The sequence below is a fragment of the Rhincodon typus genome, chromosome 23 (genome assembly GCF_021869965.1).
Source record: "Rhincodon typus isolate 14 chromosome 23, sRhiTyp1.1, whole genome shotgun sequence".
In the NCBI taxonomy this organism is placed as follows: Eukaryota; Metazoa; Chordata; class Chondrichthyes; order Orectolobiformes; family Rhincodontidae; genus Rhincodon; species Rhincodon typus.
The window spans coordinates 43,557,259-43,579,840 of record NC_063354.1 but is presented as its reverse complement, the minus strand read 5'-3'; the positions used below and the strand labels follow the sequence as shown (position 1 = coordinate 43,579,840).

At 44.2% G+C, this 22,582-nt stretch overlaps 2 protein-coding genes across 7 annotated transcripts in view; one reads left to right on the top strand and one right to left on the bottom strand.

Moving 5' to 3' along the window:
• Positions 1-11,319, bottom strand: part of LOC125485905 (tripartite motif-containing protein 16-like) — a 75,478-nt gene extending 64,159 nt beyond the window's left edge. Inside the window, exons 1-3 of the mRNA XM_048611136.1 lie at positions 10,354-11,319; positions 8,329-8,424; positions 6,161-6,394 (exon numbers count right to left, since the gene is read on the bottom strand). Of these exons, the coding sequence (XP_048467093.1) occupies positions 6,161-6,394; positions 8,329-8,424; positions 10,354-10,941 (918 nt within the window). The 5' untranslated portion in view covers positions 10,942-11,319. The remainder of the gene's footprint in view (positions 1-6,160; positions 6,395-8,328; positions 8,425-10,353) is intronic.
• The window catches only part of LOC109923836 (transient receptor potential cation channel subfamily V member 6-like), a 58,522-nt gene continuing 47,170 nt past the window's right edge, over positions 11,231-22,582 (top strand). For 2 of the 6 annotated variants that reach the window (XM_048610989.1, XM_048610984.1), the window contains exon 1: positions 11,474-11,872. Coding sequence is in view for 1 of the 6 variants with exons in the window: in XM_048610983.1 (XP_048466940.1) it covers positions 11,272-11,380 (109 nt within the window). In the remaining 5 variants the exon portion in view is untranslated. Of the gene's footprint in view, positions 11,440-11,473; positions 11,873-22,582 lie in introns of those variants that run through there. The other 4 variants (XM_048610983.1, XM_048610987.1, XM_048610988.1 and 1 more) reach the window with 4 other exon arrangements.

The following is a 22,582-nucleotide window of genomic DNA, read 5'->3' as shown; positions in this document are numbered from 1 at the left end:
TGACCTTCCTTCTCCCTAAATTGTTTCCAGCCATGAAAGACATAAGTCAGGACAGTGATGGAAAGCTTCCGAAGGATTCTAGGTAATCCAAGATAGAGGATGGGAGAAACTTGTGGCTGTTAAGAGCTGCCCCTTTTCGGAGGTTTTTTCTCAGTGTTGGAGCTGATTTCCTCAAATCCTTGGAACAGTAATTAATGATTTATAAGCTGTTGCATTGCTTTGGAACTTGGGGGAAGAAAGATCAATAATAACTTAAAACAAGAGGGGGAGCAGGTACCACATGGAGGTGAGATAAAGACGGAGCAGTGACGTTTCACAGTGGGCTGCGAGTGCTGTTTAGTTACAGGTATCTCTGGATGTGGGAGTTTGTTCTAAGAAAAATAAACAGTGAAATTCGCAGCTGACTGGGGAGCTGCTCACAGCAGGGGTACAGCTAAGTGTTTTTCTTAAGTCTAACTGTTCTTTTTTGAAAATCTACAATAGTGAGTCAGGTGATTTTTTTTTTGTTTGCATGTTTTATCGAGATCTGTCTCTAGATTAAACTTTTTTTAAAACATAAAACATAGGTACCAAGTTACCCGAGAGCAATGTTTTGACCGAAGGGTCTTTTTCCATGTCGTACATCTCTATGACTCTAAGCCTCTATTATTTGCCCAGATGACTGCAGATCCAACAACGTTCAAAAAGCTTAATTTCTTCATTCATTCACAAGGTGAGGGCGTCACTGGCTAGGCAGCATTTATTGTCCTTCCCTAATTGCCCAGAGGGTAGTTAAGAGTCAACCACATTGCTGTGCAGATGGAGTCACATATGGGCCAGACCAGGTAAAGATGGCAATTTCCTTCCCTGAAGGGCATTAGTGAACCAGATGGCTTTTTCCGACAATCGGCAATGGGCTCATGGTCATCATTAGACTCTTAATTCCAGATATTTTTTATTAAATTCAAATTCCACCATCTGCCATGGCAGAATTTGAACCCAAGTCCCCAGAACATTGTCTGGGTCTTTGGATTAACAGTCCAGTGAAAATACCACTAGGTTATCACCTCCCCAATGTAATACCATGCAAGGCAAAACTATTTAATTGATACCCCATCCATGACCTTCAACATTCACTCCCTTCACTACCAACGTCCAGTGACATCAGTATATGCCATCTGCAGGATGTCTGTAGCAACCCATAACAGCTTCTTTGACTGCATCATCTAACCTTCCAATTTTTACCAGCTGGAAGGGACAAAGGCAGCAAGTGCATGGAAACACTCATCCTCTGCAAGTTCTCCTCCAACCACTTGGAAATATATCACCATTCCTACATTGTCACTGGGTCAAAATCCTGGAACTCCCTCTCTATCGACATATGGGTGCATTGTTTCCCAAGGATTGCTGCAGTTCACAAGGCAGTTTCCACCAAACATCTTCTCAAGGGGAATTAGGGATGAGCAATAAATGCTGCCCCAGCCAGTGATACCCATATCCCACAAATGTATATTTAAAGAATTATGGCCTCATTATGAACTCCTGGCTGAGGTCCAAAAATAAAGTCTAATACACTTAGGCCAACAGGAGTTTTTACACAGTTTGAAAGAGTGCTGTTGTATTTACTGGTTGACAGCTGTATTACCTTCTAACCATCACAAAGAAAAATAAAGCCACCTTTCATTGCCATTTGAAATTATTTGAACAAAATATTACATTCAATTCTGGTCTCCCTGTTATATGAAGCTTGTTGTGAAACCTAAAGAGTTCAGAAAAGATTTACAATGATATTGCCAGGGTTGGAGGGTTTGAGCTATAGGGAGAGGCTGAATAGGCTGGGGCTACTTTGCCTGGAGGGGAAACTGAGGGGTGATCTTATAGATGTTTATAAAAACTTGAGGGGCATGGATAGGGTGAATAGCCAAGGTCTTTTTCTCAGGGTAGGGGAGTCTAAAACTAGAGGGAATAGGATTAAGGTGAGAGGAGAAAGATTTAAAAGGGACAACCTTTTCATGCAGAGGGTGGTGCATGTATGGAATGAGGTACCAGAGGAAGTTGTGGATGCTGGTACAATTACAACATTTAAAAGACATCTGGATGGGTATATGAATAGAAGGATTTAGACAGATATGGGTTAAATGCTGGCAAATGGGACTAGATTAATTCAGGATATCTGTTGGGCATGGACAAGTTGGACCAAAGGGTCTGTTTCTGTGCTGTACAGTTGTATGACGCAATGACTCTATGACCCTAAGTGTAAGAAGTGTGAAATGGATTTAAGATTTCTTCAGAGTGACTTTCATTGCCTGTGCTTGATTGACAGATTTATGAGCAGTAGGAAGGGAATTTTGAATGGCTTTTTTTAAAAAAATTCTTGAGCATTTCAAATATTTCAAATATTTGTTAGTGCTGTTAATCAGCACATTGATTGTGTAGTTAGTACATACTCTGTGAATGGGCAAGGAGGGGTATTGTGACATTCTATGTGTTTTAGTGGTAAACACCAATATTTTGTTTGATTTGACAATCCTTTAAGAAGTATAATTCACTAAAAGTGATGCTTGGTGTTTCACCTGATTGTGTGACCAGGTTGCCTGGAAGATAAACAATAAAGGAAAAAGATGATCAGCATTATGTATTATTGCAGGGAGGTCCTGTTCTATATTCAAGCAGTCTAGTTTTAAAGATAGAAAATGAGCAGACTACAGAATTGCTCTTGAACAGAGTTCAGTCGACTTTTCTGATGCTGTGGCTTAAGGAGTGTAACTTCTCAATGAAGTTCTGATAATCAGATTTTTAACTACTCAGTCAGAGATGCGGGCCTCATTAGTCAAGCCAGCATTTATTGCCCATCTCTAACTAACAGAATTTCCTTTAGCCAAGTGATGGAAGAATATTTGGATTTTAAATCTCCAGAGTTAAAGAATATTAGATCTTTGATCTGCAGTGCTATGTTTAAGACCCTAGAGACACCTACATTGAACTGGGAATCTGAAACTGGGGGACATTTGGAAGAGAATTAAAGGGGCGTCCTTGCATATAAACAGAGGCACAAGAAATCTTTCAACAATGTACAAACTTTAAAACTCAAATCAAATGGTTAATTTTCCAATTTTTGATAAGTATCTGATTTCAGTTATTTGGAAGCACCTCAAATGGTGCGGAAGTAAAACAGATGAAGAAAGACAGAAATAAAGTACAGGTTATAAGGAACTGAGTTCAGTGTATTTTTACTGTAGCATCATTGGGTTATACAGCATGGGAACCAACCCTTCAGTCCAACCAGTCCATGCTGACCATAATCCCAAACTGAACCAGTCTCACCTGCCTGTGCTTGGCCCATATCCCTCCAAATCTTCCCTATTCATATATTTATCCAAATTTCTTTTAAACATTGCAACTGAACTCACATCCACCACTTTCTGTGGAAGTTCACTCCACACAGGAACCACTCTCCCTCTTACCTCAACAATACTCTCTCCAACCTCTTTCATCAGGGAGAAGATACAGAAGCTTAAACACATGCACCAACAGGTTCACAAATAGCTTCTTCCCCGCTGTTATTGGACTGCTGAATGGACCTCTCTAACTTCAAACCTAACGTTGACATTACTTTTACACACTTCCTGTGCAGCCATAACCACGAGGAGTTCGAACAGATCGTCCACTTTGCTAACACCTTCCACCCCAACCTTAAGTTCACCTGGACCATCTCCGATACCTCTCTCTCCTTCCTGGACCTTTCTGTTTCCATCTCTGGCAACCACCTGGAAACCGATATCCATTTCAAGCCCACCGACTCCCACAGTTACCTCTTCTCACCCACCTTCCTGCAAAAATGCCATCCTCTATTCCCAATTCCTTCACCTCCACCGCATCTGCTCCCAAGATGAGGCATTCCACTCCCGACATTCCAGATGTCTTCGTTTTTCAAGGACCGCAACTTCCTCCCCTCAGTGGTCGAAAATGCCCTCGACTGTGTCCCTCGCATTTCCCGCAACTCATCCCTCACACCCCCTCCCCGCAATTACAACAAAAACAGAATCCCCCTCGTCCTCACGTACCACGCCACCAACCTCCGGATCCAACGCATCATCCTCCGACACTTCCGCCATCTGCAATCCAACCCCACCACCAAAGACATTTTTCCCTCCCCACCCTTATCTGCTTTCCAGAGGGACCACTCTCTCCAGGACTCCCTTGTCCGCTCCACACTCCCCACCAGCCCCACCACCCCCGGCACCTTTCCCTGCAACCGCAGGAATTGCTACACCTGCCCCTACACCTCCCCTGTCACCCCGGGCCCAGGCCCCAAGAAAACCTTCCACATCAAACAGATGTTCACCTGCACATCTGCTAATGTGGTATACTGTATCCGCTGTTCCCGATGTGGCCTCCTCTACATCGGGGAAACCAAGCGGAGGCTTGGAGATTGCTTTGTGGAACACCTATGCTTGGTTTGCAACAAACAACTGCACCTCCCAGTCGCGAACCATTTCAATTTCCCCTCCCACTCCTTGGACGACATGTCCATCCTGGGCCTCCTGCAGTGCCACAACGATGCCACTCGAAGGCTGCAGGAACAGCATCTCATATTTCGTTTGGGAACCCTGCAGCCCAATGGTATCAATGTGGACTTCACAAGCTTCAAAATCTCCCCTCCCCCGACTGCATCCCAAAACCAGCCCAGCTTGTCCCTGCCTCCCTAACCTGTCCTTCCTTCCACCTATCCACTCCTCCACCCCAGCCCCCACCTACACTCACCTTTACTGGCTCCATCCTCGCCTCCTTGACCTGTCCGCCTCCTCTCCACCTATCTTCTCCTTTACCCATCTTCCATCCACCTCCCCCTCTCTCTCTATTTATTTCAGAATCCCCATCCCCTCCCCCATTTCTGAAGAAGGGTCCAGACCCGAAACGTCAGCTTTCCTGCTCCTCTGATGCTGCCTGGCCTGCTGCGTTCCTCCAGCTCTGCACTGTGTTATCTCAGATCATACAGTGCCTAGACAGAGTGAGGCATACGGGTTATGGCTGCACGGGAAGTGTATAAACGTAATGTCAACATTAGGTTTGAAGTTCGAGAGGTCCATTCAGCAGTCCAATAACAGCCGGGAAGAAGCTGTTCGTGAACCTATTGGTGCATGTGTTTAAGCTTCTGTATCTTCTCCCTGATGGAAGCGGTTGGAGAGAGTATTGTCCAGCATTGGCAGTTGCTACTACCCCCCACCCTATGATCTGGATGTCCTTGTTTGCTATGATCTGCCTGTACTTAATGCAAAACAAAACTTTTCACTGTACTTAAGTGCATGTGACAACAATAAATCAAATCAAATTAGATCAAGTTGCCCCTCATGTCTTAAGAAGGTGTGCATTTATTATTTTCTGATTTTTTTGTGTGATTTAAGTTCTTTTGATTTAACCTGTGAACCTTAAGGCTTCATTCTTTTAGTGAGTATTGGACTTTCAGATTCTAAACCAAAAAGTTGCTGGTCTCTACGGAAATGGCAACATGGCTCTTTCCGGGTGGAAATGGGATCACAGATTTCCCAACTCCCATCTCTCATCTCCCTGATGAAAAGCTGGTTGTTATTAAAAGTCCTGTTCAATCAGAAGACAGCCCCTGAACAGCCAATACAACTTTCAGAAACCCCAAGTTAACAAACAACACAGTCAGAAGCTGACAAAGGTAAAGCGGACTCTTAACCTTGGGAAGGTGATGGCCTAGTGGTATTATCGCTGGACTGTTAATCCAGACATCCAGATCATGTTCTGGGACCTGGGTTCAAATCCCTCCATGGCAGATGGGGGAATTTGAATTCAATAAAATATCTAGAATTAAGAATCTAATGATGACCGTGAATCCATTGTCAATTGTTGGGGAAAACCCATCTGGTTCACTAATGTCCTTTAGGGAAGGAAACTGCCATCCTTACCTGATCTGGCCTACATGTGACTCCAGACCCACAGCAATGTGGTTGACTCTTAACTACCCTCTGGGCAATTAGGGATGGCCAATAAATGCTGCCTAGCCAGCGACACCCTCATCCTGTGAATGAGTAAAGGGAATGATTTAACCGCAGCCTTCAGTAGAAGACAACAAGTTCCTGTGCACTTTTCCCTGCCATTATAAACATTAAATGATTTTTAACATTTTTATTACAAGAGTGTTTATACTTTGTACCTGCAGAAATATCAGGTTGTCATCGATCTTCAGCAGGGTTCTCAGTTGATGTTCACGAGTAGTGAGCTCAGTACACCTCTGCTGCAACTGGGCCCTTATACTCTTGGCCTGGCCCAGCATCGCTTGCTCATCGTTATTAATCTGACCAATCGCTTCTTTGTTGGCTTCTTCGATAAGTTTGACCATGGCTGTGAATTTCTGGGTGATCTCAGTTCTCACCTCCTGTGACAAATTCTATTAACAACAAAGAAAGTCAACAATTATTCAGCTTGAGGACAGAATGCACAGACTGGGTTCGTTTTCCCTTCGTTATAGAATATTAAACAATGATCTTATTGAGCTTTTTCCTCATCCTTTCACAAGATGAGGGCATCACTGACTAGGTCAGCATTTATTATCCATCCGCAGTTAAGAGTCAACCACATTACTGTGGGTCTGGAGTCACATGCGGACCAGACCTGGTAAGGATGGCAGTTTCCTTTCCTCAACAACATTAGTGAAGCACATGGGTTTTTCCCCAACAATCAACAATGGATTCATGGCCATCCTTAGACCCTTAATTCCACATATTTATTGAATTTAAATTCCACCATCTGCCATGGTGGGATTAGAACATAGGTCCCCAGAACATTATCTGGGTTTCTGGATTAACAGTCCAGTGATAATACCACTAGGCCATTGCCTCCCCTAAGGTCTTCAGCAATAATGGTCCGTGTTTACGCTGCACCCTTAATACAGCGAAGCAATCCAAAGCAGTTAGCAGAAGTGTCATCAAATTGAATTTCACTCCAAGAGAGGCAGGCGCTGTGAGGATGGGAGAGAAAGAGATAAAGAGACAGAGAGGGATTTCCAGATTTTAGGGCCTCGGCAGCTGTTGGCATGGTAGACAATGATGGAGTAAGATGAATAAAAGATTTTGTGGACATAAGGTTTAAGGAGTATGCGGGTAAATTTCTGGGTGATGTAACTGCACTCTCTACCTCAGAACGTGGTGGAGGTGGAATCCTTGACTATTTTTAAGGCGGAGATAGATTCTTGCTTGACAAAGAAAGCAAAGGTCATTGGGAGGGTAGATGGGAATGTGGAATTCAAAACACAAGCAGCCACGTCCTTATTGAACGGCAGAGCAGGCTTGAGGGGGCCGAACAACCTACTTCAGTTCCTAGTTCATACACTTGTACGTACGAAAATGTTTGTTCCTATAAAAAAACCCTGACTAAATAGAATTGCAAGTCCACTCCATTTTGCGAGATGTATTAATGGCTTTAAACTTAAGCCCTAGAATGGACCATGGACAGCTGGCTATCTGCAATTTGTTTTGAGGGTGAGTGCTTCTCCTACCTACTGGCACTTAGTCTCATGACTCTGAAAATATTGAACCCTATGGCTTTTTGCATTTATGATTTTTGACGCAGCAGGTAGTAAAGAGGTCAGTGAATATCAACATCTGATCTCCAGCCTACAAAGGCAAAGCCTCTGGCCTGTGAGAAACAGCCACAACCCATATATCTGCTCCGCAAATGAAACTTACATCAAATGAAGTAGAAGTTGCATTTCAGCAGAACTTGCAACTCAAAAGTCCCTTGATAAAGTTTTCAAAGAGAGGAAACTGTCACCGACTCCTTAACTACAGGCTAATCCAACCATGCCCAACAAAGGAATTGCAGATTGCCAATTCCAACTTTAGTCTTCTGGACTCCACCTTTAAAACTTATCTTCTGAATCCTTTACCGAGATGTTAAAAATCATCTAATGTTTGTAATGGCAGGGAAAGTGCACAGTAACTCATTTCCTTGTATTGAAGGCTGCAGTTAAACTGCTTTCCTTCGGTTTGTTTTCTTTGTTGCAGAAGTTGCTACTCGTTGCAATAGTCTCCCTTTCCAGCTCTGATCAGTCAATGTATGTTTGTATGCATTGCAAAGCATTCCGTCTGTGTCAATGAGTTTGTGAACTAAATCCTAATTCTGGTGTTAACAGCGTTGTGGCAATTCTTGCGAACTCAGATCTCACAAAGAGAATATTGGGGAAATACACCTCCATTGTTCATAAAGGGGAAAGGTCAAATCACAATTTGGTTGCAGACAGGTAGTGAGAATAGAAGGGGACATTAGCATTAAAGCTCTTGATCTGAGAGAGTGACTGACAGCCTTACAACACAAACAGCTTACTTTGACTGAATCAACTTTCAGCTGGAGGTCGCTGGTCTCTGCCAATGTCTTTTGCAGCTTTCGTTTCAGGGTAGACGAGTTATATTGAATCAGTTTCTGAAACAAAATCACATACAGTTAATGAAGAATTTACAATATCAGTGCATGACACACAATCAGACATTTTGATCTGATTCTGATGTCTCGGCATAGGTCAGACTTCAAAGAGTTGAAGAAGCAGCAACAATTTTTGTGGGTTTTAAATTCCTTCGAAGGAATAATGTCTAAGAGATTCATACACGGTTTCAGCTTCTAATGCTCATATCCATTTGTCAAATTACTCTGTTTAACTTTCTTGAATTCAACATAAGTTTGCCCAGGTGGCTTCCTTATATTCTGGATCCTTTACCGAGATGTTTCGCCCAATTTAGTTTCTTTTTACATCATCCTAATCCTGAGAAAAGTCCTTTGACAGTGAAGCACAAATTTCCTGTGTTGTACCTGTCAACCTACTGTTCCATGAACAATATCAAGTCCTCTCTTGCCCAATTCATTTGTCTTGCTATTTTCTCAAATGAAGAGTACCTCCAAATCCTTTCACTCAAATTTTGGGAGGGCGAGTGCAAACTTATACATTTCTTTACTAGACTTCAAATAATGGCTGAGATTCTCCCCACAAAGTTCGGCATGAACGTCTTACTTCCCAGTTTAAAGCCTAAATTTATATTCTCCCGCTTACTTGCCGTCTCTTGCATTTTATCAGTGGACTAGAATGCCTAGGTTCATAGTCCCACCTGCCCCATAGACCTGTCATAACAGACAATCAGATAACTATACTGTACAGAAGAGGCCTTTCAGCTTATCAAGTCTGCGCCAACAATAAAAGACTATAAATCTACACTATTGCCATTTTCCCAAACTAGGTCCATAGCCTTGAATGTTATGACACTTCAAGTGTTCACCTACATACTTTTTAAAAGTTGTGAGGTTTCCATCATCAACTACCCTCCCAGGGCAGAACATTCCAGACTCCTCCTCCACCCTCTGGAGAAAACAGTTTCCTCACATCCCCTCTAAGCCTTTCACTTTAAAATTATGCCCCTTGTTATTGATCCTTCAGCTAAAGGGACCAGATAGTTCCCTACTTACCTTGTCAATGCCCCTTAATAACCTCATTATACACCTCTGTCAGCTCCCCTCTCAGCCCTCTCTGTTCTAAAGAAAACAATCTAAACTTATCCAGCCTCTCTCCATAATGGAAATGCTCTAATCGCAGGGTGCATCCTGATAAATCCCTCTGTACTCTCTCCAGTGCAATCACATCCTTCCTATAGTGTGGGGACCAGAACTGCACACAGTACTCCAGCTTTGGGCTAACAAAGTTCTGTACAGCTCCAAATAAATGTCCATGCTCTTATAATCAATGTCATGGCAATGTGCTGCATGCCATCTTAACTACCCAATTAACCTGTTGTGTTGCCTTCAGCGATCTGTACACCCCAAGATCCCTCTGCTCCTCTGAGTTTCCTGTTATCCTGCCATTCATTGAGTAATCCCCCACCTTGTTACATTTTCAGGGTTACATTCCATCTGCCATGATCTGCCCATCTGACCAATCCATTTTTATCCTCCTGTTACCTAATACCTTCCCTCTCATTGTCAACCACCTGGCCAATCTTTGCCTCATCCACAAACTTACTTGTCATCTCCCTTCCCCACATTCTCATCTCCATCATTTATGAATATCACAAACAATAAGGGACCCAGCACTGATCCCTGTGGTACACCACTGCACACTGGGCTCCAGTCACACAAACAGCCTTCTACCATCATCCTCTGTTTCCTATCACCAAATCAATTTCGGAGATACCTTGCCTAATTAACCTGTATTCACTTTCATTATCAGTCTCCTATTTGGGACCTTGACAAAGGCTTTGCTTAAATTATGTCCAAAAAATTTAATTTTCAAAGATAAGTCTAAGCAATGGAGTTGCAGACCATTCTCACTATAAATTATTTCTTTCCCACCTCAAAAAGTCACCTTACCTGTTGTTGAGCCACTTCCTCTGGCACAGTCACCACTTCATGGATTGTGTGTTGCTCCACAGCACAGTACCTGCAAATATTCTCCCCATCTGTCCAACAGAACCAGTCCAAGGGCTCCCCATGAGCTGCACAGTCTCGCTGGGCATGGAGGTGCTTGAGTGGGTCAACCAGGATGTGGTCTCTCAAAACTGGGTCGTGGTGGTGAGGCTGCAAGTGGTACCCACAGTATGTGAGCAGGCAGTGCAAGCAACTTTTCCTGCCTTTCGTCTTGGTCTTGGTGCAGACATCGCAGGTGACATCCCCTGGCCCAGCCAGACGAGAGCCAGCTGAGATCTCGCCACTGGCTCGGAGGTCTTCCAGTACTTCACACAAAGTGAGGTTCTTTTGCAGTGTGGGTTTGGGAGTGAAGGTGCGTAGGCACTGAGGGCAGCTAACCTCCCTTGTGCCAGAGCACAGCTCCCAGTAGCTGGCAATACAAGGCAGGCAGAAACTGTGCCCACATGGGATGGTGGCTGGGTCACTGAACAGATCCTGGCAGACGGCACAGACAAATTCCTCATGGGAACCAGCTCTGGCTGGAGAAGACATGACAATGGGAAGCAAAAGGCAAGATTCTGTGAAATAAAAAAAAGTGGATGTCAAAGTTTTGCCACAGTCAGTAAAAGAAAGGCTGGACAAATACTGAAATCTTCAGCTCTGCTCCCTGAGCACGTACATCCAACTGTGAGACTCAAACCGTTTTCTGATTTCTGCGGGGAATTCAACCCCTGTTTACAACAGCGCTGGAGTTCTGTTATCTTTATCACCAAAATCAACTTTGTTTTCTCATCTGCACAGATGGAATTGCCTCGTCAACATAGTTAATATATGAGTCACCAGGAACTTGCTCAATCCCACTGAAGAGTCAATGAATTTTCAATGCTATCCAGATCCTTGGCAGCTTCTGTGAGATGGCACAGAGACTCTGAAATGCGGAAATCCTGTCTTTCATTGCTGGCTGAAGGTCTGGAAAGTGTTGTGACACTGGGTGAGCTCATGTTTTTGCTGTTGTTGTGTAGCTGAAGCATGTTTACAGCATCTGCTGAGGTAAAGAACACCATTTGTTTCTAAGATACAATCTTTCCCCGAGGACAGTCACTCAGAGCAAAAGTAAAATACTGTGAATGCCAGAGATCTGAATTCAAAACAGATTTAAAGTGACAGGCCCATGACTGTTTGTTTTCAGTAGCTTGTTCCATTGTGGATTAAACCAGAATGTTACTGGAGAGACTCAGCAGTCTGATTTCTGACAGTGTCATACAGGACTCAAAACATTAATCAACTTTCACCCTCCACAGTTACTGCCAAACATGATCCAGCTCTTTCAGATTTTAATCCACAGTGTAACAAACTGACAAATCTGTTAGAATTCTTTGAGGAGGTAGCAAGCAAGTTACATAAAGAAGAGCCCATGGGTGTGATCTATTTGGATTTCCAGAAGGCCTTTGACAAGGTGCTACACAGGACGCTGCTAAATAAGGTAAGAACCCATGGTGTTAGGGGCAAGGTACTGGCATGGAGAGAGGATTGGCTGACTAACAGAAGGCAGAGAGTGTGGATAAAGGGGTCTTTTTCAGGTTGGCTACTGGTGACTAGTGGAGTTCTGGAGGGGTCAGTGTTGGGACCACAACTACTCACATTATTCATTAACGATCTGGGCAAAGGAACTGAGGTTATTGTTGCTAAGTTTTCCGATTATGCAAAAATAGGTAGAGGGGCAGATAGTGTTGAGAAAGTAGCAGAAGGACTTGGACAGACTAGGAGAGTGAGCAAAGAATTGGCAGATGGAATATAAAATGGGAAATTGTGAGGTTATGAACTTTGGTGTGAAGAATAGAGGCGTAGACTATTTTATAATTGGTAAAGGTTTCAGAAATCTGAAGCACAAAGAGTGCTGGTTCAGGATTCTCTTAAGACAAACGTACAGGTTCAGTTGGCATTTAGGAAAGTAAATGCAATGTTAGCATTCATTCCAAGAAGGCTAGAATTCAAGAACAGAGATGGACTGCTGAGGCTGTATAAGGCTCTGGTCAGACCGCATTTGGAATATTGTGAGTGGTTTTGGGCCCCATATCTAAGGAAGGATGTACTGCGAATGGAAGAAGTCCAGAAAAGGTTAATGAGAATGATCTTGGCAATGAAAGACTTGTCATATAAGAAGCGGTTGAGGACCTTGGGTCTATACTCGATGGAGTTTAGCAGGATGAGGGGGGTTCTCAATAAAACTTACAGAATACTGAGAGGCCTGGTTATAGTGGACATGGAGATGCTGTTTCCACTATTAGGAGAGACTAGGACCTGAGGATACAGCCTCAGGGTGAAGGGATGACTCTTTAAGAACTGAGGTGAGAAGGAATTTCTTAGCCAGAGGGTGGTGAACCCATTGCTGCCTAAGACTATGGAGGCCAAGTCACAGAGTGTATTTAAGGCAGAGATTGATATGTTCTTGATTAGTAAGGGGATCAAGGGTTACAGAGAAAAGGCTGGAGAATGGGGTTGAGAAACATATCATCCATAATCGAACAGCGTGTGAACAGGCTATCCAGCCCATCAAGTCCACACCAATCTTCCAAAGAGCAGCCCACCCGGTAACCCTGTATTTCCCATGGCTAATCCACTTATCCTGCACATCCGTGGAAACTACAGAGTAATTTAGCACACCCAACCCACCAAACTTGCATATCTTTGGGCTGTGGGAGGAAACCGGAGCACCCGGAGGAAACCCACGCAGACAGAGGAAGAATGTGCAAACTCCTCACAGATAGTCACCCGAGGGCAGAATCAAACCTGGGTCCCTGGCGCCATGAGTTAGCAATGCTAAGTACTGCAACATGGGAAGCAGTGAAACACTATTCAGTTAAAATGAAGTGGGAACAATAAAGAAAGACTTGCATTAACGTAGCACCTTTTAAGGTCTCAGGATGGCCCTTCTCAGCCAATGAAGCGCTTTTTGAAATGTTGCCACTGTTGTAATGTTGAAAACACAGCCGGTAATCTGTGCACAGCAAGATACCAGAAACAGCTATTTTGATTGTCAGATAAATATAGGACAGAAGTCTAGGGAGAACCCACCTTGCCTCTTACATGCACATGAAGTGGTAGGCATGGCTCTGTTTTAACATCTCATCTAAAAGGTAACACCTTCAACAATGCAGCACCCCATTTCTGCTCAATAAACATGGAGCTGGAAAAGCACAGCAGGTCAGACAGCATTCAAGGAGCAGGGAAGTCAATGTTTCGGGTCGAAACCCTTTGTCAGGATCCTTGCCAGCTTCTATATTTGTTCTCAACTCACTGGCATGGGCGTTCATACCTGTAACATTCTGACCAACATTCTGAATGCTGCAGATAGAGCCACCGTCCCATTTCAGCACGTTTTTGCTCCCAGTATGGATGAGGTCTGGAGCTGTCATTATCTTCAGGCAATGAGTAATATAACAGAGGGAGAAATGGACAAATGCTATGATGGAAACAATGTAGAGTTGTAGGGCTGACCTTGGGTTAGTAATCTACAGCCCCAGGCTAACATCCTGGGAACAAGGGTTCAAATCCCACCATGGCAAATGTGGAATTTGAAGGGTTAAGGGGAAAAGTCAGGGTTAGGGAACAAGTTGAATTGCTCCTTCAGAGGGTCAGTACTGGCAAGTTGGGCCAAATGTCTCCTTTTACACTTGCTATGCTCCAGGATCTTGGTGTAGTGAATAGCTTTTTGTACAGAGAAGGAGTTCCAGCAATATTTGATATTGTCCATCCAGATACTCTGGACCAGTACAGGCAAGATGGGCCAAAGGGCCTTTTTTGGTGCTGTAGATGTCTATGATTCTATGACTCTGGCAGATGCCTAAACAAGCCCCTTCACTGATATTCTTCATGGCTTGTCCTTGAGGAAACTCAAGCCATTGGATCAACATTAAGGAAGAAAGCTTCCTGTCACTAAAGTTGGGATGAGGGAATGGCTAATCAGTTTGATGGCTAAGGAACTTTTGTGATAAATGGAAGACCAGAGGTTCAACGGTTAGGATTTAATAATTGACTCAGGGGAATGAGACAGGAATATCCAAAGAATCTAGAGCTAGGAATCTCTGTTCAAAAATAAGGGGTCAGAATGCAAGCTAGATAGGGAGATTTTTTTCTCATACAGGGTTAACAGTCTTTGGAACTTCCTGCCTCAACAGGTGGTTGAAGCAGAGTTTAAGTCTCTTTTTAAAGCAGAAGAAGATAGCTTTTGAGTAAGCGAGGGGCTGAAAGATTACTGGGGGCAGGCTGTGATTGGATCAGCCATGATCAATTTGAATTTTAAATCTGTGATAGATAAATTTTGGTTCATCAAAGGTGTGAAGGGACATGGGCCAAAGGCAGTTATATGGAATTAGGCCACAGATCCACTATGATCTAATTGAATGGCGGGACAGGTTTAAGGGGCTGAATGGCCTGCTTTGGATTTGGCTCCTACTTTCCTCTGTACAGGTGCACCACGCTCGAGAGGCTGTGTTGCTGACCCCAGCTCCAAATCCATATGATTGCACATTTGTATGAAATAAAGGGGAATAGGGTTGGAAGGGGATAATGTGAATACTGGAGTTGGTCAAAGATGTCCCCTCTGCTTGATAGACATCTTGGGTAGAGAAGCCACAAGAGATGGCAAGGTTGAGGCAATGGCTTGAATATGGGATGGGAGTTGAAAAGATGCAAGAAATATAAAAAAAAATAGAAAACAGGATGAGGTGTAGACCATTCAGCCCGCAATCCTATCCCATTATTCAATATGATCTTGACTGATCATCCATCTCAGTCCCCTGTTCTTACTTTCTCCCATAACCTTTGATCCCTTTTAGCTCCAAGAACTGAATCTAACTTCTTGAAAACATTCAATGTTTTGGCCTCAACCACTTTCTATGGTAGAGAATTTCACAGGCTGACCACTCTCTGGGTAAAGACATTTCTCCTCATCTCAGTCCTAAATGGCCTATCCACATTTCTAAACTGTGCCCTCCCGGTTCTGGATTCCTCAGTCATCGGAACATCCTTCCTACCTTTATCCTGTTGAATCCTGTTACAAGTTCATAGGTTTCAAAGAACAAATTGCAGTACAGCACGGCAACAAGCCCTTCGGCCCAACAAGTCTGTGCCGACACATGATGCTTCTCCAAACTAAAGACCTTTTGCCTCTATTCCCTGCCTAATCATGTATCTGTCAAGATGCATCTTAAACATTGCTGTTGTACCTACCCCCACTATCCCCTCTGGCTGCACATTCCAGGCACTTACCACCCTCTGTGTAAGAAACTTGCCTCTCACATCTTTAAAATTTTCCCTTAAACCTATGTCCTGTGGTATTTGACATTTCCACCCTGGGAAAAAGACTCTAACAGTCCACTCTATCTATGCCTTTCATCATTTTGTAAACTTATATTAGGTCGCCCCTTGTCCTTCAGCATTCAAGTGAAACAAACCAAGTTTGTCCACTCTCTCCTCATAACTAATACCTGCCAAACCAGGTGATATCTTGATAAACTTTTTCTGTACCCATTCTAAAACCTTCACATCCTTCTGGTAGTGTGGTGACCAGAACTGTACACAATATTCCAAATGTGGCCTAACTAAAGTTCTATACAGCTGCAACATGACTGACCAATTTTTATGCTCTATGCCCCAACTGATGAAGGTAAGCATGCTATATGCCTTCTTGACCAGTTTTCTGGTGAAGGGTCTAGGCCCGAAACGTCAGCCTTTCTGCTCCTATGATGCTGCTTGGCCTGCTGTGTTCATCCAGCTCTGCACCTTGTTGTCTGGGATTCTCCAGCATCTGCAGTTCCTACTATCTCTGATCCACTTGTGTTGTCACTTTCAGGGAACTATGGCCTTGTGGATCCCTCTCTATGTTGTGCCACTTATTGTTCACTTCCCTCCTGTATTAGATCTTCTGAAATGCATCACCTCACATTTGTCTGGATTAAATTCCATCTGCCATTTCTTTGCCTCAGCCTCCATATCCTGCTGTATACCCTGGCAATCCTCCTCATTATCTGCAGCTCACCCAGTCTTTGTGTCATCCACAAACTTATTAATCAGACCACCTACATTCTCTTCCAAACTATTTATGCATATTACAAACAACAGGGATCCCAGTACTTATTCCTGCAGAACACCACAGTCACAGATCTCCAATCAGCAAAACACTCTCCCACTGCTACTCTGTCCTCTCTGATTCAGCCAGTTCTGTATCCATCTTAGCAGTTCATTGCAGATCCCCTGTGACTTCATCTTTTGTATCATCCTGCCATGGGGCGACCTTGTCAAAGTCTTGCTAAAGTCCATATAGACAACATCTATCGCCCTGCCCTCATAATCATCTTTGTTACTTCCACAAAAAACTCAATCAAGTTTGTGAGACATGATAATCCCCGCAAAACACCATGCTGCCTACTGCTAATAAGTCCAAATTTTTCCAAATGTGAGTAAATCCTATTCCTGAGAATCTTCCATAATAATTTCCCTGCCACTGGTGTATGGCTCACTGGTCTGTAATTTTCCGGATTATCCCTGTTGCCCTTCTTAAACAAAGGAACAACGCTGGCTATTCTCCAGTTCGCTGGCACCTCTCCTGTGACTAAAGAAGATACAAAGATTTCATACAAGACGCCAGCAATCTCCCCACCTGCCTTCCTCAGCATTCTGGGATAGATCTCCCATCAGGCACTTGTCCACATTAATTGCTTTTTAAAACACCCAACATCTCCTCCTTTTTTATATTGACATACCCTAGAATATCAACATACCTTTCCCAAGACTCATCAACTTCCAGTCCTTCTCCTTTGTGAATACCAATGCAAAGTATTCATTGATGACCTCATCTACTTCTTCCGGCTCCACGCATAAATTCCCTCCTTCGTCCCTGAGTAGATCTACCCTTTCTCTAGCTACCCTCATACTCCTCATATGTGTATAAAACACTTTGCAATTTTCCTTAAACCTGTTTGCCAAAGACAGTTCATAGCCCCTTTTCAGCCCTCCCAGTTCCTTGTTTTTCATTCTCTCCTGCTTCCTTTGTATTCTTCACGAGCTCAGTCTGTCTTCAGTTTCCTAAACCTGACATAAGCCTCCCTTTTTATTGACTAAGCCCTCAATTTCTTTTGTTATCCAAGTTTCCTGAATCTTGCTATCCTTATCCTTCATTTTCACAGGAACACACAGGTCCTGGACTCTAATCAACTGGCCTTTAAAGGATTTTCCCACATTCCAGAACTGGATTTACCCTCAAACAGCTGCCCCCAATCTACATTCCCTAGTTCCTGCCTAAAATTATGGTAGTTAGTCTTCTTCCAGTTCAGTACTTTCACCTGAGATTACACTTGTCCTTCTCCACAAGTAACTTAAAACTTGCAGAATTATGGTCACTGTTCCTGAAATGCTCCCCCATTGAAACTTCAACCACCTGGCTGGCCTCATTCCACAACATCAGGTCTTGTGTAGCCTTTTCCCTAGTTGAACTGTTTACATATTGTTGCAAAAAGTCCTCCTGGACGCATCTAACAAATTCGCCCACCATCCAAGCCCCTGGCACTATGTAAGTCCCAGTCAATACAGGGGAAGTTAAAATCACCCACCACCACAACCAGGTTGTTTTCACATTTTTCCACAATCTGTCCATATTATCTGTTCCTCTATCACCCTCTGGCTGTTGGGAGGCCTGCAGTATAATCCCATCACTGTGACTGCACCCTTCCTATTCCTGAGCTTTGCCTATATGGCCTCCCTGGATGAGTCCTCCAAGATGGCCTCTCCTCAGTACAGCTCTGATATTCTCCCTAATCAGCAACTCCCCTACCTCTTTTACATCCCTCTCTATCCCACCTGAAACATCTAAGTTCCACAACATTAAGCTGCCAGTCTTGTCTCTCTCTCAACCATGTCTCTGTAATAGCTACAGCATTACAGTTAGAATCCCTACAGTGTGGAAACAGGCCTGTCGGCCCAAAAAATCCACACCAACCCTCCAAACAGCACCCCATCCCCTCACCGTAACCCTGCATTTCCCATGGCTAACACACCTAATCTACACATCTCTGAACAGTTTAGCATGGCCATTCCACCCAACCCAAACAACTTTAGGCTGTGGGAGGAAACCCATGCAGATATGCAAACTCCACACAAACAGTTACCTGAGGGTGGAATCAAACCTTGGGCCCTGGTGCTGTGAGGCAGCAGGGCTAACCACTGAGCCACAGTACCATGTATTAATTCTAACTCTAATTCCATCTCTCTTACCTGCCATATTCCTCGCATTAAAATATTTACATCTCTGACCGTCAGTCCCGTCGTGTTCAGTAACCTCTCCCTGTCTGTTCTTCCTCTTAGTCTTACTGGCCTTGGTGTCCGACTCCTGCTCGGTCATTTTACCTGCTGACTTACTGCTTTGGTTCCTGCCACCTTGTCACACTGGTTTAAATCCTGCTGAGTGGCACCAGCAAGCCTATGAGATCCCTTCATTCTTCTAAACTCCAGGCAATATCGTCCTGTGATCGGGCTAACCCTAAACCTATAATCCTAAACCATCCCATCTCTCTTCACATTGTCAGTGCTGACATCCCAGGAACCAGCATGAGAAACCTTCATTGCACTCCCTCAGAACAGGATAAGAGGCAACTGGAACAAGAGGAAAAAGGGCATTTGTGATGAAGAAACTTCTTCTCTGAGTGTTTTAGTTAAGTTAGTCCAATTGTTACTCCGCATGTAGACTAGTCCAAGTTATTAAAAAATGACACTGAGTTCTAAAGATTCCTTGGGAATACTGCTGGTGGGACATAGGAGAGCCGCAACATGGCACAGATTTCCTAATAATGTAACAGTCATCAAGGTACAAAAAAAAAGCAAGATCACATAAACAACAGCAAGATAAGGAACAGCTAACCCGTCTTTCGAATGATGGTATTAGGCAGGATATTAGAGGACCCCCTATTCCCTCTCAGAGACCACCATGAGATTCCCCACATCCATTTGGAAGGGCCAATTGGGCTTCAGTGTAACATCTCAGCCGAAAGACAGCATTGCCAACAAATGTAGCCCTCCCCTCAGTAATGCACTGAAGTATTATCCTGGGTTTTGCACTTGCAGGAGGACTGAACTTACAGCCTTTTGACTCAGTGCTACTGAGAGAGCCAGTGCCAGCACAGTCCTCTGCGTGCATTTCTGAAGAAGGGTCCAGACCCGAAACGTCAGCCTTCCTGCTCCTCTGATGCTGCTTGGCCTGCTGTGTTCATCCAGCTCTACACCTTGTTACCTCAGTGTGAGGAGCCGGCTCCTGACACACAGCAGGACTAGATGGCTGATGTTCGTATCAACCGTTTCTGAAAAGTCAATACCATCCAATTGAATCACATTGCTGCTGTGTTGTGAGGGCTGTTGGGTGAGATTTGAGGACCCATCTGGTGCAGCCCCCTGTTTATACACCTCCTCAGCTCTTTGAGAAACTAGGAGTCATTTCCATTGAGCAGTCACTCCACAAACAGTCATATTGTAGTAGTTATGTCATTCAACTAGTGGGCCAAAGAATACTTCCAGCAATCTCATGATTTGAACTCAATTTTAAAAATCAAAATCTGGATCATGAAATGGGCCATGAAATTATCATATAATTGGTTAAAACCCCAAGTGGTTCACTGAAATCCTATACAGAAAATAATCCTTCTGCACCCTGGACCTCTATGTGACTCCCATCTGATACCAGCAACAGTGACCTTTACGAAGCAGTGAATTGAGCCATAGTCATATCCCAGGACAATTAGGGATGAATAATTTGTCCTTGACGCCCACATGTTGAGAGCAAATAAGACAAATTGTAAAGTGGATCAAGTTTTCTCTGTTCCTTTAGCATTTGTTTCATTGATTCCTACATCAATATGTTGCTAAGGAGGAGAGGGCATGAGATCCTGTTTAAAGCATGCGGCAGCAGTTAGCTGGAAGCCTTGCCACCCGTTTCTTTACTGTACAGAGTGAGGTCTGGAAAGCATTTAATTGTGGAGACAAGCCAACATTCTGCATTCGTGAGTATTCTCACAATGGATCTGTTGATCTCAGGATCTCCCTCTTAATATTCGGTATCTCACACAATGCTGTTCATCAGCTGATAATGTGTGATATCACTGCTGGCAAGAGAGTGAGAGAAGGCCATTACAAGATTTTCCATTATTCAAGTGAATATCGATAAAAGGCCAAGCCTTACATTTAGTGAAGGAAGTTCCTCCCTCATGAAGAAAGCTGAGATTGTATCCCCTATCCTACGTTTAAAAATCACCCAACTGTTCAGTGAGACAAAAGCTTATAATGTGAAACTAACAGCAAGGCAGGAAAGCAAAGATGGAGAAAGACACTTAGGGAGGAGGAGAGAAGGATATGTGAATGATGTGTGATATTTCTTGTGACACACATCGTACTGATGTTGATTATGGGTACCTGGCTTTACCACAGCTGCCTGACTGAATCTCTCCAAACTACATCTCACTCTTGCCTCAGCACGGAAATTAGTCACACAAATATCAAAGGCTAAATGTTGGAGATAAATCTTCTCACTCCCAGGACATCCCTGCAGGAGATAGTAGGAACTGCAGATGCAGAAGAATCTGAGATAACAAGGTGTACAGCTGGATGAACACAGCAGGCCAAGCAGCATCAGAGGAAGGGTCTAGGCCCAAAACGTCAGCCTTCCTGCTCCTCTGATGCTACTTGGCCTGCTGTGTTCATCCAGCTCTACACCTTGTTAACTCACATCTCTGCAGGAGTTCCTCAGGATAGTGTCCTCTGCCCAACCATCTTCAGCTGCTTCTTCAATGACCTTCCCTCCATCATAAGGTCAGAAGTGGGGATGTCTGTCGATGATTGCACAATGTTCAACATCTTTCGTGACTCCTCAGATACTGAAGCAGTCTATGCTCACATGCAGCAGTCTTAATTTCCTTAATAGACCTAAAAGGAAGATTCACGTCACAAAAATACCAGGTAATGACCAGAGAAAATCTAACCATCACCCTTGACATTCAATGTCATTACTATCGCAAATCTCCCACCATTAACATCCTGAGGGTTACCATTGAACAGAAACTGTGGTTACAAGAGCAGGTCAGAGGCTGGGAATACTGCAGCAAGTAACTCACCTCCAGATTCCCCAAAGCCTGTCTGTCATTTACAAGGCACAAGTCAGGAGAGTGTGATGGGATACTCCTCACTAACTTGAATAAGTGTGGCTCCAGCAATACTCAAGAAGCTTGACACCATACAGGACAAAGTAACCCACATGACTGACAACCACCTTCAACATTCAGTTCCTCCACCACTGACGCTCAGTAGCAGCAGTATATACCATCTACAAGATGCACTGCCGTGACTCACCAAGGCTCCAATGACAGCACCTTCCAAACCTGCAGTTTCTACCACCTGAAAGGACAAGACCAGCAGAGGAATGGAAACACCACCACCAGGACATTGCCATGAACACCATTCCCTCTGTGTCATTGGGTCAAGTTTCTGGAACTCCCTTCCTAACGAAAATGTGGGTCTACCGACAGCAGGTTGAAGAAGGCAGCTCAGCACCACCTTCTCAAGGGTTACAATGAATGCTGGAGGTGTCCCATAAAAACATGCACACTGTGGACAAAGTACACAGTCCTACCTTGTATGTCTCATCCTCTTTGGAGCTTCATTTGACCATATCACTGCCACCAATATCTCACAGCCATTACCCAGCAAACTGGGTAACAGTTACAAACTGGCAGTGGGGGAGAACTCTTCAGCTGGAGCTCGGCTGCTGGTTCTTCCTCTTTTCCTCCTCCTACTGCTTTTTTTTTTATCCTTCTTCTTCTTTCTTTTCGACTCCCAGTCTCCAGTGACGACTCCCAGCCTAGAATAGCAGCCTCCCACATCAGCCTCCCGTGGTCACCTCCCGTTTGGCATGGTGACCTCCCGGTGTGGTGTGGTGACCTCCCGGTGTGGTGTGGTGACCTCCCAGCCCGGTGTGGTGTGGTGACCTCCCCGTGTGGTGACCTCCTGGTGTGGTGTGGTGACCTTCCAGCCCGGTGTGGTGACCTCCCGGTGTGATGTGGTGACTTCTCAGCCTGGTGTGGTGACCTCTCGGTGCGGTGACCTCCCAATGTGGTGACCTCCCGGTGTGGTGACCTCCCAATGTGGTGACCACCCA